Here is a 26452-nt window from a genome sequence, read left to right on the forward strand (position 1 = left end):
TCTCAGCTTCTCTGCATCTCAGCAACACCCTCCTTTCAGTCCCACAAGTGCCCTGCTTTGAGAGATCAGTTGTGAGGCCACTGCATAACAGCTGATGAATGGGGAGGGGTGGGGCGCCGCAGGGATCCCTCCATCTCTCCTCTGAGGCTGGCTCTGTGCTTCAGGCAGCAGAGAAACCTTATCTGAGGGTTTGTGCAGCTGGGTGGTGCCTGCAGTTAGCAAGATTGGACCTTCTGAGATAAGTCCAACTGCTCCTGGAGAGGTGAAGGGCATTTATGACTATAACCCTGAGAAATGAGAGCTGAGAAAAGACTCCCAAAAGGAAGAAATAAAACCTTCACGCACCGTGGACGCAGTAGCAACATGTGGTTGAAAACTTTAAAATCTCAATAGTGCAACTGGAGGAAATGGGTGAGGAAATGGGTGTCCATGGGGGTTTATTTATTGAAGTGCTTACTGTGTCCAAGCCTGATGTTATTTTTGGGGAAAATGGAGTGAGGGGCCAGGAGGAGGAAAAAGTTTGATGGAGGTAAACAGAAAGATGAATAAGGCATAGTCGCTACCCTCAAAGAAGCTTAGTCTTGTGGGAGAGATAGACCAGCCAATTCCTGCCCTCTCCAAATTCCTGATAAGCTTCATAATCCAGGGCTCAGCATGAAACTGTCCCCAACTGTTCTATGAGTGCTAAGTCTTGTCCCACCCTCCAAATGGGTTTCATGCTCCTGAGAGCTGAGCCAGTCCTCCTTCTTGGTATTCTCCATAGCTTTTAGCATGTGTGCTAGGCTCATAGGAGAGGCTCAGGAAAGGCCTATTAATTGATGGAGTTTCTTTTAAAATAATCATATTCCACAGAATACACCCACAGCTTCTTCAATACCAGCAGAGCCTTGTAGAGATACAGAAAAGTTTGAGAAAGCAAGCCAGTTGCTTTTTTTTTTTAATCAGATGCTCTTTAGATAAACATGAATTTCATGATATATACTGTACTTTCAAATTCTTGGTAAAGCTGAAAGCAGACTTGTTAACATTCTCCCCTAAATTGCAAGCAATTCATTTTTGAATCTGTTCTTGCAAAGCATGGTAAGTTAGCAATTTCCTTTAAAATTGGATTTTTCTCCTTTGTAAACAACCTTGTGATGAGGATGATGATGATGACGATGATAATTATCATCATCTCCATTTTTCTGGTTCACTTCCCTCAAAGACCTCTGGGTCTTTTCCAAAAATTAACATAATTTACAATACATCCAGCAGTCTAGCTTATAAGGCTGAAGAAACTCTAGAAATAATGCCTTGACATTGTGGGCGTTACACACGACTTGTTTCTTTGAAATCACTGCATACCTGCTAATTAGGAGAAAGTTTTGCTAAAAAATTAACATAGCACACTAAATGGTTGCTCTTGTTAAAACTTCTGTGTGGAATAAAGCCTGTGTTAAAGTGCCCTCATTTTAATTGCACTTATCTCAGCAGGTACTGTTTTCCCCACAACAATTTACTAAATCAGGCCTTTTTCATTTGGAACTCAAAGTTCCCTCAAGGTCATGTGACATCAAGGTCATAAAAGTCTGTAAGAAACATAAAAGCAGGATTCAAATACAATTATTAGTAATATTAATTACTAAACAATCCTTCCTCCTATGCTGTCTATGTGGTTTTTAAAAGTCCATGAGGAAAACAGTACAAGTTTGAGTAGTTTTCTTACCATAATGATCTATTATATTTACAATTTCTAAAACACTTTCATATATCTTATTTCATTGGATCTTTTCAACCATTTAAGAAAGGAAAGATAGGTAGAATGTCTCTTATGTTACAGATCTGGAATTGAAGACTTGAGAGAGTTTAAGTGAATTTCCTTAAATCACACAGCTTAATCAAGAGGGATAGCTAATTCTCTTTGTGCTGTAGGATACTCTTTCTAATAATGTAATATTTTAAAATGTCCTTTTCCCCAGGTAATTTTAATGGGATTCATAAGACTTGTAAATTATGTTTACATAGCTCAATTAACAATAAGAATAATAATTCATATTCTTTTCTAGAACTCCTAGATCTGGTTTTCCACTCTCTGGTGCTTGGTAGTTGTGGTCTTTGTGGTAATCATCATCATCATTGCCTTCATCAGTAATATTGACATCATCATCATCAGTATAGCAGTAGCAGCATCTCAAGACCTAGTATTATGTTAGTGGCATTATGCTAGGTAAAGGTACATAAAAATTTTAGAATCTAGTTAAGTATTCAGGAAAACAACTAACAAGACAAAAATTACAAACAATAACCCAGATCTTAAGAGCCAAATGAGTGGGAGAAACAAATCTGCTACAAGGACGGAAAGAACATATGATCAGAGAAGGCTAGGATTTCAGGAAACAGGTAACCAAGTGATCAGGAATCAAGGCAGGAACAAGTTCTGAAGAATTAAAGAAACAATAGGATTTAAGCAAATAGAAGGAAGGAGGAGCATATTTTAGGACAGAAAAAATGGCGTCAGCTAAGGCGTCGGAATTTTTAATGCCTATGGAATATGTAAGAAGCAATATCTAGTCAGCTCACAAGAGGGTTTGATGAGTTGGTACCAGCAAAGATATGGAGCTCTGAGCCTCTAGGTCAAGGGTTTAGGATTCTATGGTGGCTACTGGAGGTCATCACGCTACCCCATTCTCCTCCTAGGTCAAGAAAGCAAGATCATTTCTGTATTCTTAGAAGCATCATATGCTTCTTTAAAAAAAAAAAAAATCTATTAATCCTTTTCCTTTATCTGGATCATTTTTCCCTTTTTAATTTAAAGTAGTTGTAGATATATTTGAGGTATAAATCTATCATCTTACTATATGCTTTCTATTTGTATTGCTTGTGCTGAATCTTTTTCTGCCCTCCTTTCTTTTCTTATTTTGGATTGAATATTTTAAATTATTTCAGTTTTTCTCTATATTAGTTTGGAAGTAACATACACTAATTCACTTAGTGGTTGCTCTAGGAATAACAGATGAATTTATTGAGTAAATAATATTTAGACCTTGATGCGTTAATAATTCGTGATGTAATTCCTAGGGTAACCACTAAGAGATTAGTAATAGAACGCATTACTTTCAAACTTACAGATGGGGAAAAAAGCAAGAAAGAAAAGCTACAGAAAGGATGAAAGAATATTTAACAGTGAAAAATATCTAAAAGTATAATTTCCAAAAAAAAGCATTATACATAAAGATTACCTCATAATAAGAAAAAGTTCAATTCACAAGAAATATTTGACAATTTAAAATTTGTTTAGACCCAATTTCATGTCCTCAAATATACATAAAGGAAAAACTGATGAAAGTGTAGAGAGAAATGAATACATCCAGTCTCAAAGTGGGCAATTTTATCATACCTTTCTTGACAATTCAAAGAAGGAGAAAACAAATTTAATGAGGGTAAAGATTTAAACAATGATAGTATATATATGTATTTTAAATATAAATATATACTAAATAACATAGTAAAGATATAAATATGTATACATAAAACAATTTTATATATACATATAAAACAATGGACTATATATACTTCGAGGATATACAGAACATTCTTAAAACTTACCACAAAGCAAATTTCAGAACATTTCAATGAGAGTGTGATCTCTGATTAAAATGTAATTAAGCCAGAAGTTAACATACTATTTAGAAAATTAAAAATATACTTCTAAAACCCTTTGAACTGGATGACAATGAAAATAGCATTATATCAAAACTTGAGATCCAGTTAGAGCAAGTCCACAGAGGGAGCTTTATGGTAACAAGTGCATATGTTAGGAAAAAAAGAGAGACCAATAATTCATAAACTATCATCCACCTCAAAGTTCTAGAAAAGAATGGCAAAATAAGCCCAAAGAAAACAATGAAGGAAAAATAAAATTAAGAAAAAAACACAGTAAAGTAAATCAATGAAGTTAAAAGTTAGTTCTTTCAGAAGACTGATGTAATCGATCTACTTCAGGCTCAGCTAATCAAGGGACAGGAAAAACACCGGAAACCAGCATCAGCACTGGCAAAGGGCCATCAGACAGATGCTGCAAGTATCAACACAAACACAAGAGGATATTTTAAACAATTTCATGCCAATAAATTTGAAAATTTAGAAATGGAAAAATTCCTGGCAAAATAAAATTTACCAAAACCAACCCAAGTTTCTTCCAATAAGAAAAAGAAGATAGAAAGTATCCTATACCTCTTAAAGAAAATGAATCCTCGGAGGGAGGGGGCAACAAAAACTCTTCCTATAAACTTTCCACAAAACTATAGGCCTAGATGGCTTCTTAGTGAATGCTGCCAAACATTTCAAGAAGAAAACTTACGACTTCTTCAAAATCTTGCAAATAATAGAAAGAGATGAAACATATCTGACCCGACTTATGAGGCTAGTATTACCTAGTATTTTAGTATTACTACTAAAAGTAGACAAGGACAGTATACGAGAGAAAAATTGTAGAATTTTCTCATTCATAAACAAAGACTCAAAAATCCTAAACAAATTATGAGCAAAATAAATCCAGCAACATGTAAGGATGCTGCCTCATTATAATGTTGGACTGTTCTAGGGGTGCAATGTAAGTTTAATATTAAAAATTGACCAATATAATATCCCACTTTAACGGAAAATGGAGAAAAAAATCATTTGATAATCTCTATAGATACAGAAGAACCATTTGATGATACAATTCATGAAAAAATCCTCATAATAAGCTAGAGATAGACGTGAATTTCCATAACCTGATAAATACTGCTGAAAAGAAATCTACAGCTAACATTTTTGTGAATCTGGACAAGCTGATTTGAAAATTTATATGGAAAGTCAAAGAGCCAAGAAGCGTCAAAATGGTCTTGGCAGATGACAAGGTGGGAAGATTTGTTCATCCAGATAACAAATAAATGGTATGATATTATGTAGTTTTGCTACAAGGATAGACAAACAAAGCAATGCAACAGACCTAATTTATGATATGTAGTCATACATATCACATGTATGAATAATTTATGACACAGATGATACTGCAGTAACATGGGGAAAGGATTTAGTATCACCTATGAAAGCTGAAGTATTATGTATAGTATTGTCTACATACTCCTAGGTATATACCCAACAGTCATGTGTGCATATGTGTACCAATGGATATGTACAAGAATCTTCATAGCAGCAGTATCCATAATAGCACAAAACAGGAAGCCCAAATGTGTATCAGTTGCAGGAAGGTTAAATAAACTATAATCTATTCATATAATGCAGCACTATGAAGCAACAAAAATGAACAGGATACAGCTCCACTCAGCATGGGATGAATCCCACAAATAATATTGAGGAAAAGAAGACGCAAAGAGACAAAAGGTATGAGTCCATTGAAGCTCAAAAGCAAGCAAAGCTAAACTATACTATTTAGAGATACATACTTGGGTAATAAAACTCTTAAGAAGATCAAGGACATGATTACTAAAAAGGCAAGATAGAGGTTCCCTTGCTTGGGGATGAAGGGTATTAGGGCTGGGAAGGGACACAAGAAGGACTTGGCATGTGCAGACCTTTTCCATTGCTCCCCTGTGTGGTGGTTCCATGACTATTTACTTTAGGTGGGTGCATTAAGCCGTGCAATTATATATTATGCACTTTTCCTATGTGTGTCAAAATCCACACTAAAATCTTTTTATAAATGAAGCAAGACAATCAGAGGAGCTTACGGTCGCTGTTGAGAGAGAGATAAGAAAGAAAGAAGGAGAAAAAAAGGAAGATATGGGGAGCAGACAGGAGGCACTGAGGCTGCAGTGGGATAAGGCCAGAGAAAAGGACCCTGGATGCAGAGTGGCCAGGAAGGGACTTGGAAGACGCCCAATCAAAAGTGTTGGTTGCTTGCTGTGAGACTGTGATGCAAGCTCCTCTCCTACTTCTTCCAAAAAACCTTCTGGAAAGTGAACACTGCTTTCTGGTCAAGTGAGATATTTTGGGGAAACTCAAAGAAGGCTTGGCACAGAACAAAAACAGAAACCGCACTGGTGGACCCAGGACCTGGAGGATGAGGGAACAGTGGTCATCGAGTTAAGCACCTTCTGTATGGGGTGAAGCCTCTGCTTAAAGTCATCTGCATGCTGTCCCTTTCCCTCTTGATTTGGTACAGCTCTTTGAAGGCAAGGAGAATCATCACTTTACCTCTCAGGGAAGGTGGAAAGGACACGAACTTGGAAGTCATATAGACTTTGGTTCAAATCTCATCTCTGACACTTACCTGCCAAGTGACCTTGGGCAGGTTTGTTAACCTCTCTGGATTTTAGTTTTCCACTGTAAAGAGGATAATAATACTTATCCCATAGGTGACTTACGTAAAATGCCTAGCAGAGGCTATAAACTAGAGGCCTGTGGGGCAGATGTATGTTTTGCTGGACTCTGTCAATTTTTAAAAATTTGTTTTCACTTTTAACCTGTTAAAAATCAGTAGATTTCACACTAAAACTTGAATTTCTGGCTATTCTTATAAAATTGGAAAATCTGGCCATGCAGAGTCTCATTCTCAAATGGCAAATTTGGCTAGGGCAGAGTAGCACACAGCTCTTTAGACAGGGGTGTGATTTCCACTTGGCCACAGTCCCACCCTTCCCTATTGCCTTATACTTGACCTGCCTCATTGACATTTCCTGCTGGCCCTTTAGGGCCCCTGCACTTGGAACACTGGTCCAGCATAGAAAATAATCTAATGTTGGTTCACTCCTTCTTTGATCTCATATATTTGCTGATTGACTTGTTTCACTTCCTGTTTCTTTCAGAAAAAAAGACTCCTTGGAAGTATAAATTTACACCATGCTTGCAAACCTTGTGTAAATTTTCTATTCATAGCATATTAGCAACGTTGGTACTTACTGAACGGATATTCCTGAAAGGAAATGTAATAACAAGTGCTGCTTACCATGTGAGATATCGCTGAAGAAGCCTGCTGCCAGGTGTCTATTACCAACTTCTCATCCGCCTCAAAGTTTAACTCCACATTTTCTAGCGTGTAATCAATCTTGTCCTTCAGTAGAGCTCTGGATTTTGATTTGGACATAGCCAAATCCAGAGAAATGGATATTCGAGGAACCAGAGGAATTCTTTGGAAAACAAACAAACAAAAGGAATATAAAGATTTCATTTAACAGATTTTATGTAACAGAATTCTATTTCCATGACCATGTTACTTTCTGAATTTTGTTGTCTTGCTTTATTCTCAATTTTCAAACCTGTTCTGGAAAAACTCTTTAAATGGAGAAAAGACTGTATTCAAATTCTTATGGTTTAGGAAGTCTTATTAACAAGAGGGAACTAGAAACAAACAATAACAGAACACAATTTTCAGGTTTAATTCTCAGTAATTATGAAGAGGTGGATTAACCTATAGCAATTATGAAGAAAAGCAATTTTGAAATATATCCAGGGCATAAAGGAAAATGGGACGAGGAATAATTCAGTCATGAGAAAGCAAACCAAATGCAACTGGGCATCACTTGTTTAAGATGACTAGTATTATTTGGCTTCCTAAACTGGACAGTATAGAAGCAGAAAATGACTGCGGCCAGCCTGGTGGCATAGTGGTTAGGTTCACATGCTCTGCTCCAGTGGCCATGGGTTCACAGGTTGGATCCCAGGCATGGACATACACATTGCTCATTAAGCCAAGCTGTGGCGGCATCCCACATACAAAACAGAGGAGGACTGGCACAAATGTTAGCTCAGTGACAATCTTCTTCATCAACAAAACAAAACCGCAGGATATGACAGATGTGAGGTCTACTGGGGTATTTCATGGAGGCAATAACTTTTTGGTGATGGGTGGGGAAGAGCTCAAGTGACCTTCCCCACCCTTGAACATGGATGATGAGGGGCTTTCTTTTTGTTTTGTAAAGTGCTTGGGAACACAAAGTTAAGCTCTACCTCTTCCTTCTCTTAACCATATTGCTGCCCCTATGTAGAAATTTTAGAGCTTTCCCTGGGAACATTCTATCCCAAAAGGACCCCAGGATCTCAAAGTTAACAGAAGGAGGGAAAGATCCACAGAGCGGAATGTTTCTTGTGATTGGGATCCACCTCAGTGAGACAAAGAGTGAGGGGCTTTCGGCTTGGACAAGGAAAGGGGAGAAAGGAGCCTCAAGGGATGGCTTTGCTGAAACTTGAGGAGGAAAGCCAGGAGCAATAGCTCAAATAAGCATTTGGTTTGGCAGACACAGGTTGCTGGGGAACAGAGCCGTGATTCAGATTGTGAACTCCAGCAAACAATTAGCTTGGCCTTGTTTTGAAGTATCAGACAAGGCTTCTTGAACTTAGCTCTTTGATTCTTACAGTGCTTGGAATTCTGACAGGGTACTGTGCTTATAGAGGCAACGTGTTCAGCATCTACTACCCAGTATATGTCTACCCACAGGACAATTTATGTTTTGTTTTGTTTTTTTTTTTAAGATTTTATTTTTCCTTTTTCTCCCCAAAGCCCCCCGGTACATAGTTGTATACTCCTCGCCGTGGGTCCCTCCAGTTGTGGCATGTGGGACGCTGCCCCAGCGTGGTCCGATGAGCAGTGCCATGTCCGCGCCCAGGACACGAACCAACGAAACACTGGGCTGCCTGCAGCGGAGCGCGCGAACCTAACCACCTGGCCACGGGGCCAGCCCCGATTTATGTTTTAATAATCCAGTAATGCTAAATCTCAGTCCCTGAGACACATGAGATTCACGTGGCTAATAAATCAAAGTAAGGTTGTGTGATCATCTCTAGACGCAGTACAATGCTCATTTCCCAATGCCTTGGTTTGGAGGACAGCAGTGATGGCATATCATTTAGAAAAAGAATTTGGGTTTAGAATTCATTTACTGGAAAAAACTCTGGTTTAGCTAGCTCTGCCACTATCCGTAGACATGAACTGGGGTAAGTCACTTGACTTTCTGAGGCTCTGTTCCTTCTGAAATAATGAAAATAATAATAATATGACTATTATCATTACTAATTATTAGTAATTACTAATTATTAGTTATTAACTAATTATTACTTACCATATTATTATTATTACATTTTTGGAGGACTAGAATAGATAAGCTATGTGAAAATGCTCAACACTGCTTGTTTCCCTTATAAATGTTAAGACTCTGTGGTTGGTTGGTTGCTTGCTTGACACATTGATTGACTGAGAGTTCCAGTAGGTATTCATAGCAGTGATTTGAGATTGATGCAGAGTTGTTTTGCAGAAAATAAGAACTGGCTGTTCTTTTGCCTGTTTCTTGCTTCTAACCAACATTAATAGCTCCCCCATTACGTCTGGCTTGCTATTTTGTGCTAAGAACAGAATGCACTGCTACTGTAGACAGTGAAACTTGGCCTCTTTTGATGGCTCTGATGGTTCATATTGCCTTTGGAATTTTTTATTGTTTCTGATTTCAAAGATCTCTCTCAGCAGCTTGCTGAGTTAAATATTTCTCTTGTATTTGTATCAAGAAGAGAGTACAAACTTTCTTTCTTGTGTTTTCTTGCTTACACATGGGCCTAACAGGGATATATTGGGACCAGACCGAGGATGTCTAGAGAAAGAAGAAACCAGCTTCAGATCACTGTATAACCCTATTGTGTTCAAGACATTTCAAATCCTTTTTGGAATAAGAGAAGGTAAAACACACAAAGAGAGAACATGCAATACTCACAATTTAAATAGTGCTCGTAAGTAAGAATAGTTTATTGTCATATTATGCAATAACAATAACAGTCACCACTTATTGAGAGTTATTGGGACTAGATCTCAAGTTTTCTGATTCCCAGATGTGGTACTAAATGCTCTGAGAATTTCATTTCTGTAATCTTTCACAACAACCCTACTTTACAGATAAAGAAACCAAGGCTTAAGAGAGTTGGAGTGACTTTCCCAAACAAATAAATTGTCTTAATTTATTTACATATAGTTAGCAAATAACAGACCCAGGATTGAAACCAGATCTATCTGACTTCAAAACATATTCACTACCCCATATTGAGTTTGCGTAACTCCTGTGACCTGCACTGACAGAGAAAGCTTGTAAAGTAAAGTACGTACACTTCTTTCAATCTACAATACATAGCTCACCTCCTTGGAGATTTAAATCTAATGTTCAGTGCCTGAATATTATTTTTTAAACTTAACTTATTTCTTTTTCCCCTCTTCATATCTTACTGGTCATGAGAAAATATTACTTTAATTCTTAATTCTATTTTATTAAGTTATTTTTAATTCACTTAAGTTTTAAGGATTTTGAGTTTTATTTTTCATTATTTTAATGCTTACTTTTTGCTCTGTTTTGATGTTTTATAGTTGGGAATCACATCACAGGAATTACCACCACTCCCACTCCCCCATTTCTTAAAGACATTTTTCATTCTTTTTGTAAATTTTCAAGGTTGGGGATCTGGCACTTCCTCTGCCCCCACCCACTGGGTCTACAAAAGCAACTATTTACAAACTTTTATATCGCACAGGAATGTTTGGCTGAAAATATAATTTTTCTTCCACCTTTACCACCAAGTTTATTTTCTTGCTGGCAGGAGTCTGATGTTAGATTATTAATAAGTCTTTCAGTCTCACGAAGTCACAATCACATAGGACTGAGTCTTTCCTGTTTCTCAATTTCCTTACCTGTAAAAGAAGACTCCTAACCCCTCCAATTTTCACTTACATAATGTCACACACACACACGCGCGCACGCACACACACACACACACACACACAGAACTGCTTGGGACCTTTCATAAAAGTGATAGAGGTTCACAATTTCTTACTATAAACTCTTGGGGCCAAAAGCACTTCAGCATTCAAAATTTAGAGCCAGCTCTGATGGCCTAGTGGTTAAAGTTTGGCGTGTCCCACTTCGGTGCCCGTGTTCGGCTCCTGGATGTAGAACCACACCACTCATCCGTCAGTAGCCATGCTGTGTCAGTGGCTCACATAGAAGAACTAGAAGGACTTACAATTAGAATATGCAACTATGTACTGGGACTTTGGGGAGGGAAAAAAAAGAGGAAGACTGGCAACAGATGTTAGCTCAGGGTGAATCCTTCCCAGGAAAAAAAAAGAAAAACAAAAGCAAGTTAAAAAAAAAAAAAGAACTTGAAATTTATATATAATATATATTCACTAATATCCCTAGCAGAGTCTGTTGGAAGCACTCTATAATAAAATACAATATACCTCTGCAGCAAAAATGAGTAAATATTCACCATAATTGGGATAAACAGTGCATATCAATAGTCTTAAATTAAAGTTAGAAAAAATTTTCAGTTTTTGGATTTTGGATTTGCAGGTACAGGACTGTGGCTTTTATTAGTGGTATTCAATTTAAAATCATAAAGTTTTACGTTCAGACCAATTACAGTGCGACACAATAGCCTCCCTTACCTGAGTTGGCATTCCAAAACGTCTTTAGTACACAGTTGGACCAATGGGACTCTGGTAAATTTCTTATTGTCATCTGTTGGGATTTTGCATTCCATTCCCCTGTAATAATCTTGAAGGAGTCTCTTTGTATCTTGGAAACGGTTCAGTTCTGCCTTTAATAGTAAATATGCATGTTAATATCCAAGAAAGAACAAGCTGATCTGTACATATTTCCCATATAAGCTCTGTAAGCACTATTTAAAAACATTTAGGTTGAAATTCATTTTCTGGAAATTAAGAAAGAATTGGCTGCAAGTGTATATCTAAAATTTCATAAAAATTAAAGATAAATGGTGACTTTGCAGTCTGTGTACTTATTGAGTATAATTCCACTTAACAAGATGGCATTTCTATTCTTCTTGATATTACAAAAGATTACAGTATGTATTATGTCTGGTGTATGTTATTCATTATTTTGACATTAAGAATTCTTCTGTGTCCTGTATTTAATCAACCAATACATTAACAAACTCTTGAGTGTCTTCTGTCATAGGTAACATGTTAGATGACCTTGGAGATACCAAAAATATTACACATACAAATACAAAAAACTGAAATATAAAATAAGACTAGGTTTTGGTCCTCTAGAACGATTTAACCTAGTTGTGGAGAAATGACAGATAGTAAGATAAAGTGATAATGAATTGTTCTTTTTTCACAGTTTCTGTTCTTACTCCATACGTACAGTAGGGAAATCACTCCCCTGTGCTCACAGAGAAATCTTTCCGCTGGCTTTGCTAGTAGGTGCCTTGTGGGAAGTGGGGAAGCACAGTAGAGCTGGTGGCAAGGTGAGCATCAGTTATTCAAAAGTGACTCCCTGCCAGCCAGCTCATTTCCCTTTGCAGTGACGATGAAATGCATGCAGAGTGAGACCCTGTGCAGTGCCGAACACACCAACATAGACCATGAGTTTTCCAACCCGTTCTCTCATGAAGTGACAGATCAGTTGGTCTATCTGTGCTTCTCTTCGGTAGCATAAAAACAATCTTCAGACTTTGCTTTGGTTAGTGGGGCTGCTTAAACCAGTACCTGAGGGCCTAAAGATTGAAGCTCTTACACAGATGTATTCCATGACATCTAGTTAGTTACAGAAAGCATCTTTTCTAAAAAGAACAAAACTGACTTAGCGTTCAAAACCCTCAGCTGAACCTAACCCAAGGATATTTATGAAAGGATCCCTATATTTATCAAGCAATTAATGTTGTCATTTATTTCATGAAACTTCAAGAAATAGTCTTGTACTGTCATAATCACAGTTTAGAACAAATAAATGTCTATTTCTACATTGTAGTCCACAGCAAAAGACAAGGATAATTTCAACAAGGTTGTTTTGATACAGAAAAGCATAAGCCAAATTGCTCCTGAAACACTGTTCTCTGCTTTATTAAACTTTTCTAGCTAAATGACTGAAACAGGAAGAACTTTATTTGGTTAATTTGAATCTATGTTTCAAAATAAAATTAACATTCATATATTGTTTTAAATTACAGAACATGTTTTAAATTGGATATTAAACAAAAACATATATTTAAGTAACTTTTCAAACTAGCATTTTGAAATTACTAGGAAAACTAAACATTTTTCTCTTTCCTTGCAGGAAAACCAAATTGTTTTAAAATATTCATATAAGGGCTAATCTCACAGTTTGACAATAAGTGATTGACCTGTCATGCTTAGATTTGGTAAAACAGTAGAGAAAAAAATCAGTTTTGTAAATTATGCTCATGAAATTACACTGCACAGTGTCACATTTACAATGAGCAGCATGCAAATCTAAACACAATTTGGATATTGACAAATAACTTTGGGGAATTGAAGAAAAGTGTTGCAAGATTATACAAAAATTCTTAGTCATTAAACCGTAGGATTATATTACTTGATAAATAAATTTAGAAATCAGGAAATTATTTCCTCCTTAACTTAGAAAACTGAACTCTTTAATAATGATTATGTTTAGTAGAGCCTATTTCATACAATTGGTATTTGAGACAGTGCTGGTATCTGTGCCTTAGGCTAGCCTTGTTGTAGTGATTATTTTATATAAAATGTTTATTTAAGGAGCATAATTTGATTCATTATATAGCTAACTATGAATAAGATACCATTCTATATCCAGGATTCTCATATAAGCAGACTCGATCAAGACTGCTCTCACTTTACGATAATTACTGAATACTGCTTTCTTACTGTTTTTCTTATCACAGAATCTTAGTTTGGAAAGGAATCTTAGAAATCATCTAGCATAGCATTTTCTAAAATTTATTGTGTAAAAAACTTGTCCTATAGGCTGTTAATGAGTACCCTGCTGGAGGTAAAACAAACAAAAACTTTGCAAAGTCAGTTTTAGAAATGCTGGGTTAACATACCAAAAGGATTTCTTTATTGCAGGGCATCTTGATGCCTTAATACGTCAATACGCCTGTCGTTCTCCCAGGAAGAGGAAAATGTAGAGTATGTAGCACCTCCCAAAGTCATTTGATCACTGAATCCTTGTTTTGTGAAACACTGTAGGACTAGTGTTCCACAGAACCCACTTTGAGAAACACTTATCTAGCTGTCTGTTACCCACTACCATGGGCCCTTGAAGACCTCGATGAGGAATCTTTCCCCTAGGCCTCCATAAACATGAGCAAGCTTCTGCTTATGAGCCTCCTGGACAAGCAGCTCAATTACCTCAAAAGTCTGTTATTTGATGGACAGTTCTAATCATTAGGCTCTTTCTTCATTTATGGAAGTGAAATCTACTCTCCTCTAATTTCTATCTTTGGTTTTTGTAGGCTCCTATTGATCAGTGCAGAATTGGGCTCTTTGCTGTTCTATGTGGCAGGCCTTCAACTATTTAAACAACACTGATGATAAAGCAGTGGCTGAGAGTACGGCTCTGGAGTTAGGCTTCCTGAGTCCCAAACCCCAGCACTCCCACTTATTGGTTGTGCAGCATTGGGCATTCATTTCACCTATGTTTGCCTCAGTTTCCTCATCTGTGAAACAAGGATTATAATAGAATTCACTGCATATGGTTGTCATGCAGGTTTAATGTACCTTACATGAAAGTCCTTAGAACAGTGCCTGGCACGTACGGAGTAAGAACTCAATAAACATTAGCCCTTAAGCTGCCCTTTCCTTTATCTTCTTTTCTTCTAGTTATTTTTAGATGTGGATTCAGTTTCTCAGGGTGAGAACCTTAAACTTAGGTATTGTGGGTGTAAGAGTCATACCACTCCCGAAAGGGGTATGTATTGCTTGACTGATGAGAGTGAGTCACAAAAATTCTCTATTCCCTTAGCCTTTGCTGTAGGATTTCAGTTACATCTGCCATAAGCTTTTGACACATCTTTTCCAACATTCAACCTCTGCTTGCCCAAGCTGGTGTCCCAGGGATGCTAGCCAGACTGGCTCAGGCTGCTTGAGTGTTTCACTTTAATCCTTTGCACAACCCATGTCTCGTTAACTCCCACCTGGATCCTGGAGCCAGCAATCAGTGAGGCTGCCCTTGCCTCTCAGGTTTCTGCCTACTTCTCAGGCCTCCTATGGTCCAACTGCCCCTGCACCAGAGACTTGTCCCTTTGAATACTGGAAGTGCTAGCATTCATTGGTCCTTAGTTGAACAAGCATTTATTGAACACCTACTATGCACTAGCTCTGGCGACTGTCAGCTAAATATTCTCATTTCCTGCAGCATCTTCTCAGGTAGGTAATCAGTTGAAGGCTAGAAATGTACCTTTTCCATTCTCTATCCTCATTGCTATTCTTCTAGAAAAAAATACTCATGTAGACATGGCTTGACCAAGACAGCCTTCAAATTCTCCTCAGCTTGACGAAATTTCACATGGGCTTCTTTCTAACCTAGGCTCCTGACTGAAGTATTTACTTTAGCAAACTTGTCATTATAAATCCTTTGAATCTGCCCCTTTGAAATGTAAATCTTTTTAAAAGCTTCTTGCCAGTTTTAGAACTCAGGACTGTCTTTCCCTAGGACCTGGGAAACCTCTCTTTGAAAGGTAAGCATCAAGGAACAGAAAGCCTGCGTCCCAGCTCCTCTGGGAGGGGAGGTGCCTAACTTAGGAGGGTGGCTTGCTCCAAGTGGTAGAACTACCTCCTGTTGTGAAGATAGGAGAAAGTTTACTTTTCCTTTAGGCAAGGCCAGTCAGCAAACATAGATGGTCTATGACTCTCTACCCCACTCCAGCTCTTAAAATCTCTCCAGCCCTTATTTTTGGCAGCTGCGTATCTAGACTTGGTCTATGCTCTCTCCTCTATTGTTGATAATGTCTCAGAATAAAATCTATGTCTATCTTCTTATCTTTCCAGTGCAGTTTTTTATTTAACAGACTGCACATATAAGTTAATCGAGTTGTTCTGATGAATAGTCTGCTTTTCCAGTCTAGACATAAACTTTTTTCTGGAATCAAAGGCCTGCTGAGTCTGATCTAGCCCATGCTTTATGGCTGGTTTGCTTTCCCAGGCTTTGGCTGGCCACTTTGAATGTCTGCTGTGAGAGGCTGATGAGGTAACAATCAGTATAGATACCATCTCTGCTGTCCCCTCCACAGGTCTGGGCCACCTGGAAGCAAACCTGGTGGTTAGTTGTTTGGGATGCTCCCATTTCTGATGCTCGTTTGGTGGAGGCCAAAATCATTTATTTCAGCTAACTTCCTTGGCAAGCAGGAGCTCAGGCTGGGCAGAATGCTATAAGTAAAATGAGCCCTGAACAGACTCCTCACAGTCCTAAAGGAGTTGTTACATGAGGGACATGGCTGTGGAGGGAAGAGTTTGTATTCATGACTGGCTGCTCTTACCTGCATCAGTGAGAAGAAATGGTTCATCGTTATTCCCATGGAATCCTGCAACCAGCTCTCATTTATGATATCCAGACGCTCCTGCTCGGCCTCTTCCTTCTGGGCATCACAAATGTCCCACAGGCGGTCTCGTAAATCCTGAACGGAAAGAAACATTGCTGTTACGCTTCTGATTGATGGCTCAAATTACCTCAGTGTAATAAAACTAAAATCCTTGGCCTGTCCTAAAAATGACTCTAAAGAAAATTTTGACCTAATGTGCTCATGGATTTTATTCCTTCATTCAACAAATATTTATCTGCTTCTACTCTATGTCAGGCCTCGCTTTCTAAGACTAGCTCACCACATCGTAAGCCTGTGTCTACCACAAATCCACTGCAGTTCCTTTATTCGTGGGTGTCTGTTTGATATATTCCAATCCTTCCTCAAAAAATTTGTTTGGTTGAAAAAGTCCTTTCAGGGAATTTCTGAGGAAATGGTGTCTTGCTCGTGGAAGACTCATGCAGCTGTATTTAATGCAAGGGCACAGGCCTATTAATTAATCACGAGTGGAACATGTCATTCACCAAGAAATGCTATCAGAGCCTAATGGGATTGTCCAAAAATAAATTTGTACTAAAAAGCTAACAGTAAAAAAATCTTTTAAAGATCCCAGCTCTGACATGTACCAGATTCTGAGCAACAATAGTGCTGATAATTTTCATAAAAATAACAATAGTTACCAAGTACTAAGGCCTTCATATATGTGTTGGAATATAAGTCACCATACTTATATTGACACATTTAATGCTTCACAACAACCTTAGGTACTATTATTATCTTCACTTTGTAGATGAGGAAACTGAGTCGCAGAGAGGTTATCTTCTTAATGTCATATAATGAGTAAGTGCTGGAGCCAGGACATGAGCCTGTGGTCTTGAATAACATGTACCACTATATTAGCTCTTGTTACTTTATCTGTAGAATGGGGATAACATTACTCACCTTTTAGCTGTGTTATATAGAACAAATTAGCTTACGTATGTATGTAAAGTATTTAGCATAGTATTTAGCACAGAATAATTCCTTAATTAGTGAAAACTATTATTATAATCTGATTCATAGTGATAAAATATTTATGGTTTGATAAAATATCTCACTAATGAAATATATACAGTCCAATAAAACTTGACATTTTTCACAATAGCAATAATTTGTTGAACATGTACAATGTGTTGGGCACTGTGTTAAGTACTTTACATCGGTTACCTTACTAATCCCCACACTAAGCAAGAGGTAAGTTTCTGATGAGAAAATTGATGCTTAGAGAGGTTAAGTCACTTGCTTAGGTGTCAAGTGTGGTGGAGCCAAGAATTTGAACACAAGGAGTTTGATTCTAGGGCTTGGATTTTACTTATGTGATACTGTGTTTGAGGAACACTTGGCATTTTGGTTTGCTACCTTATGGGGGCTGCACATGAAATGAAAATATCACAGTCTTTTATTTTTTACGAGGAAGATTGGCCTTGAGCTAACATCTGCTGCCAGTCTTCCTCTTTTTGCTTGTGGAAGATTGTTGCTGAGCTAACATCTGTGCTAATCTTCCTCTATTTTATGTGGGATGCCACCACAGCATGGCTTGATGAGCAGTGCTAGGTCCACGCTGGGATCTGAACCTGCAACCCTGGGCTCTGAAGCTGAGTGCACAAACTTCAACACCATGCCACCAGGCTGGCCCCTCAGTAATTTTTTTGCCCAAGGAAATAATTAAGGATGTCATAAGTATTTAACTGGATGAAATTTTCTGTATAATTCTCTATAATAAAAAATTTGTGCTCAACAAATATTTGTTAATGAAATGGTGACTAAAAACAGAAATTTGTTAAATAAATTAGGATATAGCTCATTAGTGGAATATCTTTTAGACATAAAAATGATGAATTTTTATTGAGAAAGAAAACATGTTCTACTGTTGAAAAAGAATGTTAGAAAACAATATATACATTGCAATCACATCTTTTTGCAAAAATAATTGCCCCAAGGTAGTAACAATGGTTAACTATTGGCAATGGGATTATGAATTTGTTATTTTAAATTTTTCTTTTTATTATCTAGTTGTCTACAATAAACATGTGGTATATTTGGAATTTAAAAAAATCCCACATTAGATATTTTTAATTTAAAAACCTTCTCCTTCTACCAACAATCACCTGACTGATATGGGGAAGAAGAAGTATATAGAAGGGCTGGCATTATAAGTAAGTAGGAAAGAGGTAGAAAAGGCAGATATGTTTTAGGATTTACATAGCTATTAATTAGTATTTGAGGAATGTCTAAGAAGAGGTAAAATATTTCAGTTTTACCAGGACATTCGTTGATTCAATACCTCTTGGGTCAAATCCTCCAGCAGCCGCTCATCCAAGTCACCCTAATGCCTTCACTTAATCTCAGTAGCTTCCCAATTGGTTTCCCAGGCAGTCTCCTTGCTGCTGCTCCACTATAGACTCTTTTACAACCAAAAGCCAAGGTTTCAACTCTTGTTCAGATCAACACCAATATCCTAATAATGACCTCCAAGGCCTTAGCTAATCTGGTCCCTATGATCTCTCTGACCTCATCACCAACCACTCAGCCACGTTCACTCTGCTGCAGCCACACCAGCCTCCTGGTTGTCCTTCAAACACACTAACCATCCTCCCCTTTCAGTGCCCTTACCTTTGCTTTTCACTGTGCCTGATATACTCTTTCCCCAAATAGCTACACGGCTCACTCAATTACTTCTGTCCTGAATTTGCTCAAATGTCACCGTCTCACTTCTCAGTGGGCCTTTCCACAACCACCATATACAAAATGGTACATCAATGTTCCTTTTCCCCTTGCTCTGTTTTCTTGTTCTCCACATAGCTCTTATTGCCAATGACATATCACTATACGTTTACTTGTTTATTTCTTATTCTCTGTCTTCTGGCCACCATCATAGGGTCATAGATTTTTTTGTTCACTGTGGAATCCCCAGCCCCTTAAACAATACTAAGACCATGGCAGATGCTCAATAAATATTTATAGAGTAGATGAATGGGCCATGGGGTAGAGACTGGCATTGTTTTTGTTGTACAAATAAATATTGAGATTATAATCAGACTGGACTATTAGTAGTCTATACTTAAGTGGCAAGGGAAAGAATTCCTCTAACAGGATAAGGGGCTCTGTAAATTTACACAGAAAAGATGAAGGGTAAGAGATTGAAATCAGGTTTCTTGTACACTGGAGGGCTTTAGAAAGCATCACGGTAATAAACTCCATTTATTAATTTATGAAAATCTGCCTGACTACGAAGTGCCAGGCATTGTGCTTGTTGGAGAGGCAAAGATGTATAAGATTTGGTACCTTCCCTCCAGGGATCTATACCATAGAAGCAACTCTTTAGGTTTTCCATGCCGTTCTCTCCTTCTCCTTCTCCCTGACATCAACCAATCATATACCTGCCTTCAAAATAGACATGTACATAATACCAGTCAAGGACACAGTTACATGGCTCAACAAAGGGGTTAACAGCTGCACAACAGATGCCAAGAATGCTCTTGTACTGCTGGCCTTGGATTCCCTTTCTGGAAGCATTGGCCACCACATTCTCCTTCTGAACTCAGAGTGCAGAAGAGCCTTTGCTCTTGAGAGTTGGCAGGCAAGTGTCCAAACCATTTTCCTCCTCATCCTCACACCTCAAGAAAGTAAGAAGGGAATGAATTAGGATTTTGCAGTGTAAGATCTGAGAGTGTGGAGGCCCTGGCCCAGCAGGTCACAGATTCCCTTACATTCAGTCTTTGGTGTAGCTCAGCCTTTGTTTCCTCATCATCCCACAGGTCATCAGGAAGAGAGTTGAAATCAGTCTGCCATTGAGATACAAAATTTTGCTTGTGATCTGGACGCCTTAGAAACTGCTGGAAACCTGTTCTGTAAGACATTAAGAGAATGAGATGGAGCTTACATGTCATACCTATGAACTATAAGATTCTAACTTAGGAAACTTTACTTACCTAATGTCATATAAGTAGGCAAGCACAGTATGCTGGTCTTCTCGTAGATGCCTGAGTACTTTTTTGATGGAGTCTATGTAGGAACTTTCTATTAGTTCCCAGTAAGGTACTAAAAATGAAGGTATTTCCTGTTAAATGGTAAAGCATAAAAATTATTATTTCAAAGTGAAAATTCTTCCAAATAATTGAGTCAAAAGAGCAACACTAAGCAAGGAGATCAAGCAGCAACTGCAACTACATAAAGCATTCTCTGTGAAATTTCTTGCTTCTCCTTTCTCTTCTTCCTCAGGTAATTCCTATTCCAAATAATTCTTCATGTCTCAACTCAGACATAATTTCTTCCAGAAATCTTTCCGTGATCCAACAAGTCTATAAGATCACTCTCTGAAGCTCTGAAGTTGTACCTTACCACCCCGGACTTCTCCCATTATAGGATCAATGACATTAATTGTAACTGCTTATTTATTTGTCTATATCCACCTCAAGAATGTCAGTATCATAAAGCTAGGAACAATAGTTGTCTTGTTCACCACTATACAGTTTTTCCTATAATTACCACAGTGTCTCAGACATAGTAGGTGCTCAAGAAATATTTATTGAATGAATGAATTGAATTGTCACAGATGGCACATTTTGCCTAAGTTAGGGCATGTCTAGTATGGACAACACCTACAGTTCATGTCAGGGTGATAATGAGTTATTTCTTTGAATTTTCCCAAGAGTTTTATCTTGGCTGTGTGCATCATGAAAATTAGAAAGTTTCTTTTATCTTTAATGATGCAAATAAACAATCAAAAACAAGAAATAATCAAAATGAAATAAAATTGAAGATACATATTATATTCAACATAAACTTGCCATACCAATTATTCCCTTATTGACTGTGCATTTCTTTACTCAGGGAATCACACATGAGGACCTCAGAGGTCATCTAGGCTAACTTCCTCTTCAACCGAGAAATGCCAAATACTGGAGATAGATTATCCAGTCTCTCTGTGGACCTCACCAATGGATTAAGCATGAAATTTCAAGGCAGCCCCCTCCACTGCCACACAACTCAAATTCTTCCTGTGTTGAGCAGAAATTTGCCTTCTTGTAGTTTCCACTTATCAGCCCTAGCTGTGCTCTTTGGAGGACGACAGGCTACATTCATACAGTCTTCCCTATGACAGCCTGTCAAGTATTTGAAGACTTGAGTGAGGAGAAGTAGGCAAGGATTGAGGATGAAACCTGCTTGTTTTTGTATTCCCAGCATCTAGCATAGATTTGCACGTAACAGGTGCTCAACAAATGTTAATACGGATGTAGGTAGACTCACCTGAACCCAATTTAGCATCAGTTAAATTTTTAAGAGACTGGATGGCTCCATCAAGTTCTAACAGCCCACAACTCTATGTCCAACCATACTTCAAGTATTCATTTATCCAAATTAAACATTTGCAGTTCCTTTAATGCTCCTCTGATATTATTTTAACATTTTTTTCTTACCTAGTTGCCCCTTCTAGTTTCTAGTTTTTCATGATCTCTCTTAAAGGATATGGTATCCAGAATGATGCTAAAGACCATTTTAAATAAACTCACTGCTAAACTTCCCTCCTGGTTGACTTCAATCCATTACTTAATTCTCTGTGCTTAGAGAGTTACCACCTACGAATAGACCTAAGTGAATTAATAACCTGTTTACAGCTCTCATTTATCTATAAGAACTTCATGAGAAATCGTCAAATACTGTTTTTAACTCAAGATATACTGTGTTTATGACTCTTCCCTGATGCACCTACCCAAATGCTATCAAGGAAAAGGAAGGGGCCAGTTTAGCAGGACTTAGTCTTAGTGAACCTGTGTGGGCTCTGGGTGATTACTTTTCTATTTCATAAGTGCTCGCAGGTCATGTGTTTAATAATTTTCTCTCAATTTTGTCAGGGATTAATGTACAGGTTATTGGTCTGTATATTCCTAAATCCCATCTAGCTTTCATTAAATATTTTAGCATATGCCTACATCTGGTCTTCTAGAATCGCCTCTGTGATTTCTATGAGTTATTGATAATGTCATACCTGTAGGTTCTTCCAGTCTCTGGGATGTAATTTTTCTGAGTCTGGGGACTTGAACTTAGTGATGTGGCTAGATCTTCAGATCTACACTTTCCAGTTAAATAGTCTTCTCTTCATTAGAGAAGACTGAACATAATAGGAAATTGGTAGCCAAAGCAAATATTCTCCAAATCTTCAGAAGTTGGAAAGCAAATACCTCGCACTCCAACTGCCTCCTTTGTTCTCTCTGCACCTTCCCCTGTGGCTGGAAGAACGGGAAGAACCAGGCTCTCCAACTTGGCTGCTGCCTCCTCCTGGGAGAGTCAGGTATGAAAGCAATCTCTCTCTCTCCCTTTCCTTCCACATGCCTATTGAGGTAAGGTAGATCTGGGTCCTAGGAAGGCCTGGAACTAGTGTTACCCGATAAAGAATAGGATACTCAATAAAATTTGTTGATTATCTGAAATTCAAATTTAACTGGGCATCTGTCTTTCTTCTTCCTTGGCAGGCAAGCACTGCAACTCTGTGTGAGAAATTTAGAGTGGGAAAAGGACTAGAATGGATCCCATGGCCTGCTTTGTTTCTAGGCCCAAGGCTACTTCTATTTGTAGCAAAATGTGTTTTCTACATGGTTTTGCTTAGGTAACTAGACGTCTGTGCTGCCTATCTACCCATTGCTCCTCCAGACCAGTTTCTTAGCCTTCATTCTCCACCCGGCTCAGTGCTCTGGAAGACTAACTTATGAGAACTGCTTTAGGAAACTCCCTTGCCCTTTACCTCCTGGGCAAGAGATGAGAGCAGGAACTTGAGGTCTGGTTATGTATTTCCCTGCTTTTTTCTGCTGGGTCGCTGTGCTTGCCTGCATCCTTCTGCTGAAGGCCACAGCTCTAGTCAGACGGCCCTCTTCATGCAGAGGTCCTCATGAGGTCCAAGCCTCTGCTCCCTTTCCTCACCTTCTCAGGCCTAGTGGCCATAATAGCTCCCAGCTATCTCTCGTTTTCAGGGTAATAATCTAATCCTTGTAGGTTTCCTTATTTAACGGCTATATCCTTTATTCAACTCCCCTCAAATTATCACCTGTTTTCTGCCAGAATCCTGACTACTAGAAGATCTACATGGGAGCTGGTGCCGTATCTCAGTGTTAATGTTTATTTTTTTACTCCTGCTCTCTATTTCCCTCTTGTCCTCTATGAATTATTTTTCTCAAGGGCTTCAAGGTTTGGAGTTAAGGATTGGATTTCAATATTTATGCCATATTTTGCCCCTGCCAAATAATAGAATTTTAATTTTATCTCCTTCCCGACAACCACTTCTATATCCTGCTTCTAAGACAGTTTTTGAATATCTTTATTTTTAAAAGTAGCTTCTGTTTGGCTGAGTGATATCAATTACACAAATTCATAATTATATCATTTAATGTTCTCATCTTCAAATATTTTCCGTTCTAATTTCCCCATCAATGCTACTTAATGAATTCGTTAGAGCCCTATCAAGAATCTATTACATACTCTGCACTGTGTTTGATTCTGTATTAAATACAGTGAATTATTCCACGTTTTCCTACCCTCCCCCAAAGAGTCCATCATCTAATTGGGGAGATAAGACATTTCCCTAGGAAAGCCCAAAAATGACAGCAACACCACAAATCACTACAATTCATGATTGGGTCTCAAATGCTGGGCACAGATGGTCAGTGCCAAGAGTTAGCAAGGTAAGCAATCACTGAGGACCGCAGTGAAGGAAGACAGGGATGGAGTCTTTCAAAAAGCTCTTGTCGTTTTAAAAAGCTTTAAAGGAAAAACCTTTCTGTGTGATTCTCCTAAGATGACTTATCAATTAGAGCAAACAGATTTGTGTAGGTGGCAATTGTGCTTTGTGGTTGTCAGAGAACAGAGTGCTGAATGGAGCTTCCAGGGCTTACCTGAGCATCTCCTGCCTTACATCTCCTGCCTTACACTAACGCACCCATTTAAAGTTCTCAGGCCAGAAAGCTATCTGTTCTTTCATTAGTTTAGTTGGCTTCAAAAAATTTTTACTATTTCTAAAAAATTAGAGGTTAAACTTCCTTTGGAGGCGTTATGATGAGGGCATGAGAAAATGGATGGAGGGCTATAATTTGCTGGATATGTGTTCTGGGGAAGTCATTCTTCCAGGAAAGTGCATCTCTGCTTGTACTGGGGAGAAAATTAGTCCTCACAGAACCCATTGGTGGCCTTCATTTCAGCACTCCACAGCAGTTCAAAGCATGACTCAGAAATGCGAGTGAGTAGAGAATGGATGAGATGTGGTTCAATGAGCAGTCTCAAAAAATCATCTTGGTTTTTTAACGAGTATATTCATTACTAGCTATGAAAGTCCTTCTGGATGGTGCAAAAAAATGGTGTGACTGTTACTATAAACAGGAGAAACAATAAATTCTACCAGCTTGAATCTAAACTGCCATACCTCAGCAATTGGTTCATCCACATAGACCCATTCTTCTGATCCGGGCTTAGGTGGTGGCGGACCTACTGGAGTAGGTGACGTATTTGTAGACTCAGCAGGTGATTTCTTTACTGGTACTTTCCCTCCTGCAGATTTTCCTTTAGAACCTTCAACGTGATATCAAATCATTCCATTACAAGTAAATGAAAGAGACCAGATTCTGGTGGATGAATAAATCTGTGATTTCTGTGGACTCCAGGCAATTCACTAACTACTTCTTAAGCAACTTCGGGCAGCCTCATCAAATCAAAAATGAAAAACTTCATTATCCACAGCCCTCTGAATTAACCAATAATGCCAACAACAGTGTTGTTGTTTGTTTGTTTGTTTTAAAAAAAAGCAATCCAACTTCTCTTATCTCATTGGCTATGAAAAGCAACTTGATATTGTATTATTATCTCTGTCCTTGCTTCCACAAGAAACATGTGGTTCTATAAAGTGTAGACTCTAGAGCAAAGTATATTTCATTTACTATTGCAAAAACTAGTAAATTAAACTCCAGCCTGAAGGAGGGAGAGGGTAGCTATAACACGAGTGATGCTATTGCTTTTCCTGGAAGCCCAGGGGCAGAGCAGGGAGGAAGGAGGTTATTTTAAGAGTCTGCCAGAGTCAGTGAGGAATGTTAGGGAGGATAAGAAGAGGTATTGTAGCTCCTGAATATTCTCACATTCCCTGCACGAGACACAGGGTTTCTGAGTAGGAAACCGTATTTCTTGCTACTGTTATGGAGTATGGATGAAGGCAATTGCTGCGTCATAAGCCTAGATGAATTAAGGCATAAAAGTGAGAGAGAGAGGAAGGAAGAGAAGAAGCAAGAAAAAGAGAAGGATGAGGATGAGAAAGAGGTCTAATTTTTAGTTCAAAATTCAGAAAGGGCACACGCTTCACTTTCCGAGATAGCATCAAGAAGCGGGAATCTAGACAAGCCTCACTCTGATGGACTGACAGACCTTGTGACTGACCAAAGTACCTTAACTCAGAAAGTATTAATATTTCCTTAAAAATCAAGGTTATTATAGTTTAGAAATTCATTCAGTTTAAATTCCACTTACCTTCAGATCAATTATTGAATTTTAGATGCAGTTTGTAGATGCCTACAGAACTGGGAGCACTTTCTTTCCCAAAAATGTATTTTTTTAATGAATATTCTTTAATGATAATGCCATTTATAAAAGTAAATATATCTTCCACGTTTATGTTAGTTTAAAATATATGGATTATAAGTAGAGGGGAAATTGTCAATTATGTCTTGTGGGGAGTTTATGTGACTTCTACTTATACATTTAAAAACAGTGTCTATTATCCACAGGTCTTAAGTTGTATCTAGATTTTTAAAATTTAGAACAATTTAAGGAAATCTTTGTTCAGGCAATAACCAAAAAATGTTCCTTACTTGATATATATTTTTCTATATGGTGATTTTTCATTCTTTGACATGAATCTCTAGCGCAACAAAAGTGATAACACTATGACCATTTTAAGATGAATTTCTCTAAGAAGAATTCCTAAAAGGAAGAACTTGGTAATTATAAATGTGAGACTGGAATGAGTTTCTTTTTCTTCTTTTCTTAAATATCATGATCACTCAGTGAAAATCAAGAGAGTCAGGGAATATATTTGGACCATTGTTCTTTGATTCTATTTAACTTTTATCTAATTTTTAACAATGAAAGTGCTAAG

The 26452-nt window shown here is 38.0% G+C and overlaps 1 protein-coding gene across 21 annotated transcripts in view; it reads right to left on the reverse strand.

Moving 5' to 3' along the window:
- Window positions 1–26452, reverse strand: part of SPEF2 (sperm flagellar 2) — a 176301-nt gene that overhangs the window by 46038 nt on the left and 103811 nt on the right. For all 21 annotated transcript variants that reach the window (XR_011530408.1, XR_011530407.1, XM_070587010.1 and 18 more), the window contains 6 exons: window positions 24734–24879; window positions 20256–20383; window positions 20034–20172; window positions 16243–16380; window positions 11405–11556; window positions 6932–7112 (listed from right to left, as the gene is read on the reverse strand). Coding sequence is in view for 19 of the 21 variants with exons in the window: in XM_070587010.1 (XP_070443111.1) it covers window positions 6932–7112; window positions 11405–11556; window positions 16243–16380; window positions 20034–20172; window positions 20256–20383; window positions 24734–24879 (884 nt within the window). In the remaining 2 variants the exon portion in view is untranslated. The remainder of the gene's footprint in view (window positions 1–6931; window positions 7113–11404; window positions 11557–16242; window positions 16381–20033; window positions 20173–20255; window positions 20384–24733; window positions 24880–26452) is intronic.

This window comes from Equus przewalskii, chromosome 20, assembly GCF_037783145.1.
Source record: "Equus przewalskii isolate Varuska chromosome 20, EquPr2, whole genome shotgun sequence".
In the NCBI taxonomy this organism is placed as follows: domain Eukaryota; kingdom Metazoa; phylum Chordata; class Mammalia; order Perissodactyla; family Equidae; genus Equus; species Equus przewalskii.